Source organism: Gavialis gangeticus, unplaced genomic scaffold, assembly GCF_001723915.1.
Source record: "Gavialis gangeticus isolate Ggan-Ray unplaced genomic scaffold, GavGan_comp1, whole genome shotgun sequence".
Taxonomy (NCBI): Eukaryota; Metazoa; Chordata; order Crocodylia; family Gavialidae; genus Gavialis; species Gavialis gangeticus.
Window position 1 is genome coordinate 184465250 of NW_017729032.1, and position 7785 is coordinate 184473034.

General features: G+C 43.5%; 1 protein-coding gene across 8 annotated transcripts in view; it reads left to right on the plus strand.

Moving 5' to 3' along the window:
* CNKSR2 (connector enhancer of kinase suppressor of Ras 2) overlaps window positions 1-7785 on the plus strand; it is a 476383-nt gene that overhangs the window by 277939 nt on the left and 190659 nt on the right. For 4 of the 8 annotated variants that reach the window (XR_002098973.1, XM_019524928.1, XM_019524929.1 and 1 more), the window contains 2 exons: window positions 2577-2696; window positions 3377-3588. Coding sequence is in view for 7 of the 8 variants with exons in the window: in XM_019524928.1 (XP_019380473.1) it covers window positions 2577-2696; window positions 3377-3588 (332 nt within the window). In the remaining variant the exon portion in view is untranslated. The remainder of the gene's footprint in view (window positions 1-2576; window positions 2697-3376; window positions 3589-7785) is intronic. The other 4 variants (XM_019524930.1, XM_019524932.1, XM_019524933.1 and 1 more) reach the window with 1 other exon arrangement.

Consider the following 7785-nt stretch of genomic DNA (forward strand, 5'->3'; position numbering starts at 1 on the left):
TAATCCTCAATTCTTCCAATAAGGGGAGGGGCCCTGATAGGAGCAGACTCATCCTTCAGATCAATGCATGACTGTGCAAGTGGTGTCACCAGCTGGGATTTGGCTTCTTCAACCATGGGCTGTTGTTCCAAAAAGAAAGCTTGCTAGGAAGGGATGGGATCCACCTGATGAAGTGAGAGAAAAGCATTTTCATAGACAGGCTTGCTAACCTAGTGATGAGGGATTTAAACTAGGTTTGCCAGGGGATGGAGAACAAAGCCCTAAGATAAGTGGGGAAGCAGGGGACCTGGAAGAAGCAGAAGCAGGAGGGTGCAATAGGGGAGGCCTCATTCTTACTGACAAAGTAGGGCAATTGGCCAGTTACCTCAGGTGCCTGTACACAAACGCATGGAGCCTGGGAAACAAGCATGAAGAATTGGTAGTCCTTGCACAGTCAAGGAACTATGACATGATTGGGATAACAGAGATTTGGTGGGATAGCTTGTATGACCAGATCATTGTTATGGATAGGAACAAACTGCTCAGGAGTGACAGGCAGGGGAGAAGAGGAGCAGTTGCAATGTATGTAAAAGATCTGTATGATTGCTCTGAGCTCCAGTATGAAACTGGAAAGTATCTGGGTTAAGATTAGAGGGAAGAGCAAGAAGGGGTGATGTTGTGGTGGATGTATGCTATAGGGTACCTGACTAGGAGGATGAGGTACATGAGGCTTTCTTCAGGCAACTAACAGAAGTTTCCTAATCATAAGTCCTGGTTCTCATGGGGGATTTCATTCACCCTGACATCTGCTGGAAAGGCAATACACCAGTGCACAGGAAATACAGGAAGTTTTTGAAGGGCATTGGAGACAACTTCTGGGTGTAAATGTTGGAAAGACCAATTAGAGGCCACATTCTTCTTGATCTACTACTCACAAACATAGAAGAATTAGTGAGGGAAGTAGAGATGGATGGCAAGTTGGGCAGGATCTTGAGTTCAGGATCTTGACAAAAGCAAGAAAGGAGAGCAGCAGATTATGGACCCTAGACTTCTGAAAAGCAAACTTTGATTCCCTCAAGGAACTGATGGACAGAATCCCCTGGGAAACCAGGCTGAGGGGGAAAGGAGTTCACGAAAGCTAAATGTACTGTAAAGAAACCTTACAGAGGGCACAGGAACAAACCATCCTGATGTACAGGAAAAACAGCAAATGTGGCAAGCAGCCAGTTTAGCTTAGCAGAGAACTCTTCAGTGAGCTGAAACACAAAAAGGAAGCTTTCAAGAAGTGGACACTTGGACAAACAACTTGAGAGGAGTATAAAAATATTGCTTGGGCATGCAAGGATGAAGTCAGGAAGGCGAAAGTGCAATTGGAGTTGCAACTAGCAATGGGATGTGAAGGGTAACAAAAAGCTGGGGGGGGAAGGGTGTAGTAGATAAACTGGGGGGTAGGGCTAGGATTCAGAGTGACCTAAACAAATTAGAGGATTGGGCCAAAAGAAATCTCATGAGGTTTATCAAAGACAACTGCAAAGTCTTGCACTTAGGATAGAAGTATCCCATGCACCACTACAGCCTGGGGACTGATTCGGTAAGCAGCAGCTCTGCAGAAAAGGACCTGGGGGTGACAGTGAACAATAAGATGGATGCGAGTTAGTAGTGTGCCTTTGTTGCCAAGAAGGCTAACAGCATACCGGGCTGCATTTGTAGGAGCATTGCCAGCAGGTCAAGAGAAGTAATTGTTCCCCTATATTCTGTACTGGTAAGGTCACATCTGGAGTACTGTATCTGGTTTTGGGCTCCCCACTATAGAAAGGATGTGGACAAGTTGGAGAGACTCCAGTGGAGGGCAACAGAAATGGTTCAGGGGCTGGGACACATGACTTATGAGGAGAGGCTGAGGGAAGTGAGTTTATTTAGTTTGGAGAAGTGAAGACTGAGGAGGGATTTGATAGCAGTCTTTAAGTATCTGAAGGGTGGTTCCAAGGAGGATGGAGCTAGACTGTTCTCAGGAGTGACAGATGCCAAACAAGGAGCAATGGTCTCAAGCTGCAGCAATGGAAGTGTAGGTTGGATACTAGAAAAAACTTTCCCAGTAGGAAGGTGGTGAAGCGCTGGAACCAAGTTATCTAGAGAGGTGGTGGAATCTCCATCCTTGGAAGTTTTTAAGGCCCATCTTGACAAAGCCCTGATGGTCCTGCTTTGAGCGGGGGTTTGGAGTAGATAACCTCCTGATGTCCCTTCAACCCTAACTTTTCTATGATTCTATGGAATGATTAAACTGTGCATTTCTGTAATCTTTTTTCATTAGCTTAATCCTACTGGACTGTAGTTCACTTTACAAACCCATCTAATAATATAGTCTATAATATGATTTGATTGAAGGATATGTTCTGGCATTTCAGTAGTCTTTTGTCTATAGTTGACTCTATTTACAAAGGCTTTTATTTTTTGTTTGTGTGTCATCAAATAACTGTGCAACTCTTCCTAGGTTACTGTTTCCATTCCTGACTGAGTATAACAAAAACAGGCATTCTTTTGTTACTGGAACAGAGTAAGAGAATTGCTACATTGATGTATTTTACATATCCCTGCAGCCATGCCACATTGAGGTCTGACGATATTCCCAAACAGAAAACACCATGGTTGTCATCACACATGTGGCATGAGGGAGAGGCTGCAGGTCTAGTACCTTCTGTGGAACAATTACTTAAAAGGTGATAGTCGCATATTACTATTTGAATTGGTCTGCCTATTCAAATACCAGCTCACCTTTTACGGCACCTATATACATGCAGAGAGGCTGCTCTGTTGTGCTATAATTACAACATGTTGGAGCAGTCTCAATTAATCGAGTCTCCTGGAGCATGGTAATTACTGTGCCCCAGCAGACTCCAGCGTCATATGTATCAGTGTCCCTGCACTGAAAAATGCTGGTGGGAGCATTTATCTAAAGCTCCCCCGCTGCCATTTTTCAGCACAGGGACACTGATAATATGTGGCACACTGGGCACTTTAATTAGAGTGACTGTCAAAGCCACTCTAGTTAAAGCACCTGCCACCCCTCCCCCTGTGCCTTCCAAAGTACGTCTATAAATGTCCTTCATGGTTCATCATAATCCTCATAATTTATCCCCATTCCCAAAAGACCAGGAAGATGAGTGAGCTTTCCTTTTTTTCCAGAGGGTGAAAATCCTCAAGCTTTTTCAGAATTTAGGAAAGAATAGATTCAGCCTGCAATTGAGATCAGTAGACAGAGATGTATGTAACAGTTCAGACAGTATTGCATCCACCAAAGCTCTTGGTATACTAAATATTTTCAGTTTCCTAGTTACTAAAAGACACCCACATAAAAATGTACTATTAAAATACATTCAAAATCTCTTGTTTATTAAAGGGATGAAAAGGGAAATCTTCCATGTGATGATGTTGGCAGACACATAGTGGGCAAGCCAGTTCATACAGGATCGGAATCTCCTAATTCATTTCTTGACCAGGAATATCGGAAGCGTTTTAATGTGGTTGAAGAAGACGCAGTCTTATACTGCTATGAATATGAGAAAGGAAGAACAAGTGGTCCTGGGAGGAGAGAGAGCACTCCAACATATGGTAAGGTATTAATAAGGCTCATTCAATGTTTTCATTTGTTTCATGGCTGACATTTTCTTTTTAAATAAAGAATATACATTTATGAATTTGCTTAGCTAAGAATTTTCTGTTTCTATAGGAGGATCTCAGTATAAACATTTGTTTATTAAAAATCTACTGTATACTTTTTTAGTACACATAAAAATATGAATGGGTGATTAGTCCAGATCAATATTCATTGTAATGATATGTCTAAGTCCTGTTTCTATACAGAAGGTTGCAGTTAATATTATCAGTTTTACCTTCCTGATTTATTTTATTACTATCAATGACCAGTGTAAAACTTGTCAAAGGATGTATTGTAATAATCTTTTGGTTCCATTTCATCAGGGGAAAAAAATCTCAATGTACTACTTTATGTCTAGGTGCAGCCCAAGGCATGAATAGAACACATATTCATTTTTTGGTGGGGGGGTGCAAATCTTAGATTAGATTCTGTCATTTTTAAACCAGTCTGTGCATGTAGAACTTCTGTTCTGTTATGGATATAGACCAGTTTCTAATCACTTATACCAGTAAAGTATAATGTCTGTGCCACGATTTGGTAATATTTACATGAGCTCTAATAGCTTCTTAAACAGAAATGATCACTTTGTCTTGCAGTTGCATGTACTGTCCTAGCAAATAAACCTTTACAAAATGAATGCCTTCTGTGAGTTACTACACTGTATAGCAGAGGCAGGCAATTATTTTGGACGGAGGGCTGCTTACCCAGTTTTGACAGGTTGTCGAGGGCCACATGGGTAACCCTGCCCCATGACAGGTGCCCCGCCCCTTGACAGGTGCCCCGCCCCCCTGGTTACTATCTTGGGACCAACATCCCAATGTCTTGGGACCAATGTCCCAGGGCCAGCTCTGGTGGGGCCTGAAGCGGGGCACAGGCTGGCAAGGGTCTGTGGAGCCAGGCTGGGCTGCACCAGCAGGGAGGGGGGAGCTGGCCTGGCTTCATAGAGCTCCTGCCAGCTGGGACCCTGCACTCCTGCCACCTGCTCTGGGCCCCGCTAGCGCTGGCTCCGAGACACTGGTGCAGGCCCCGTGCTCCCACTGGCTCCCTGCCCACTCACACCCAGTACCCCCCAGCCACACGGTACAGGTAGGGAGCAGCCGTCAGTACGCAGTCAGTCGCACATGTAGCCACACCCAGGGAGTGGAAGGAACCACAGAGGGAGCCTACAGGATATAGAGCATATACTTTTTTGTTTATATCAAAAACAACTCTGTGCCCCTGCCATGTCTACCTTCATTCAGGGCTTATACCAATGGAGTTATCTCTATTGCAACGTGACTACGCAGTTTGAGCCAATTCTAAACATGGGCTAGTTTGCATCCCCCTCTTACAGCATATATCACCATTCCATCCTTTTGTTTTGTTCTTCTGCGTGTCCAGTGGCAGAGCAAGGGATGTAGCAAAGTTTTAGGGGTATCTGCAGATTTTGGCATATAAATATAAATAAGAATCAAAATGCATTGAGTATAACAGTTCTATATGCAAATCAGATTGCCTTTAACAAGATGTTTTGACTGCATTGATTTTAACTGAATATGTTATTGAATACTGGTGATTCCATTTGCCATTCTACATTAATTATTAAACTTAGTGTAGGCTCTATGTTGGAATAACTGTAGTAATCCTGGCAGTATATCCCTTTGAGAAGACAAAATGGAATTAATGTATGAAAAACCACAGATTCAGTACACGATGCTCAGCACTTGATTACAACAAAGCAGTGCAATCTTTTCAGAGTGAAGATACAAACTGAATTTAAGCTGTTTAAAATATTCTCAGGATTTTGTGTAATGCATTTATGGAATATTAAAGAATACATTTTTATAAAGATGCACCTATTTACATAGTGTGCATTTAAAATTGAGACAAGTGAAGGCAGAGGCTAAAAGGCATATACTGCCAGCTTTATCCGACACCTTATTTCAGTTTAAAAAAAAACAAGAGTAATTGCTTATTTAAATGAATGCATGTGCATGTAGGTCATAGCAATCAGAGAAGAAGAGCTTGAAGGGACCTCCATAGATCATCTAGTCCAACTCCCTTCCTAAGGCAGGATCATCCCTATCCAAACCATCCTACACAAATCCATAATTTAACCTCTTAAGCTGCTTGTAGATGCCATGGGAGTTTAATTCGGTTTAGTTCTCCCTAAACTGAAATGGTGAGTTTTTAAAAACACCACTTCAGTTTAGGGAGAATTAAATGGAACTAAACTCCCATGGTGTGTACACTAGGGTGGGGGCCCAGTCCTTACCTGCCTCTTCAGCAGTGAGGGGAGAGCGAGCTGCCGGGAGGCTGAGCCGTCCCTGAACTGTGTGGGGGCCCCCCTGGGTGGCACCCACCCCCTGGCACCTGGTCCGGGTGGTCCCTGGGGGTGCTGCAGCCACATTGGGAAGCACCAGCCCCCCATAGCCATGGAGGGAAGCACTGGGCCCCCACACAGCTCAGGCAGGCCCCAGGGAGGAAAAGAAAAAGATCAGGCTCACTGCTTTTTTTTTTTTTTTTTTTTTTTTCCCTCTTCACTGGAGCCTGCCTGCATGGGCTGCTGCCAGTTCCCACAGCTCCTGAACTGTGCTGGGCCCACCAAGCCCCGAACACATTGGCTTCCAGCGCCCTGTGCAGTGTTGCACTTTGTTAGCTAGCAAACTAAAACACCTTGGAGGTACTAAAGTCATTTAAAGTGGAACACGATACCAAGCGTGCAAACAGCGACGCCATTAAAGCAGTGCAAAAGGATATTTAAGCCTCTTTAAAGGCCAATTTTGTGGCGTGTACAAAGGCCCTTAGTCAACCTAACATTACCCCGGACACAACACAAGACATAACCCCCTAACCTGCCACAAGTAAAGTAGGGGAACCATGGCAGCCAATGTCCTGCTTCTGTAAGTTTGTTAATATACACTCGAGAGATACAGACCCCCACCTAGAGAAAGGCAAGAAGCCCCACGGTCCATACCAGTTTGACCATGGAGTAAAATGTCTTCCTGACCAGAAATATGGTAATTGGTCTAACCCTAAGTAGAGAAGCAAGACCCTCTAGTGAGGAGCCTCCAGCTTTAAATTCCAGCAGGAGCACTGGTACACCCCAGTCAAAAATCCCCAGCCTAGTCTGCAGCTAATGCCTAGTGCATCTGAGGAAGACTTAAAAAAAAATGCCCTGACACATACCACAGCATACTGCAAGCTGAGCAAATGTAGGAGCCTTCAGAATTCCTTCCGTAACACAGCACTAATCTCTTTTTACTGTTTCTGTTACAGGCGAAAGAAGGAGCCTTCTAAAACCATTTTCATAGAGGGCTGACGGCAGCATGAAATACCTTATTTTCTTGCATACCGCATGCCCCCAACTAAAACATACACCTTGGTTTTTATAAAGCAAAAAGTAGAAAAAAATGTTTTTAAGTGACATGGCTAACAGTGTAACATAGAGAAGTCTTTCCAGGAAGTGTGTTCAGGAAACATGGCATCCCAGGAGACAGTCTGGGTAAGGCAGCAGGAACTTCCTGGTATGGCCAGACAGCAACAAAGATAGACCCTAGACCCTTGCAAGGCAGTACTAAGACTGTAACTTCCTTATTGTAAATAGTTATTTATATAAGTTCTTTAAATAATAAAATAGTTTTTTAAAAGATAAAATATTGCTTCCACATTGCAAGCCTCATCAGCATGCTACAGACTAAATGCAGTAGCTCACTCACCCTCAGCTAGTTCAGTGCCTCGTCAGCCAAAACCTACAGCCTCATCAATAACTGTGAGAGAGAGCACTGAACTCCATCCCTGTTCTTTGCAGCCCCAGGGAGAAGTGGTAGCTATTGGTAGCTGTCTTGAGAGCCATGAGTCTGCCAACAATATCTCCTTGCTCATTCTACCCTGCCTCTATTTAAGCAAAGAAAAATCAGCTTCCCCACTTCAGATACAACCCCACACTGGGGAGGGCTGATTTTGGGAGGGAAAGATAGCTCTCCACACTCAGGAATGCGAGAAAATATGGTATCAGGTTCTAAACAAACTGTTTAGCAAGAACAGCATATAACCACTTGTGTGTTTTTCGTTCTGCTTCTCTGAAATACATGTTGAAGTAATAGTGTTTACTGTTTTTTTACATATAGCTATAGATACAGATTGTGACTTCTGTATTAATATGTTTTGCC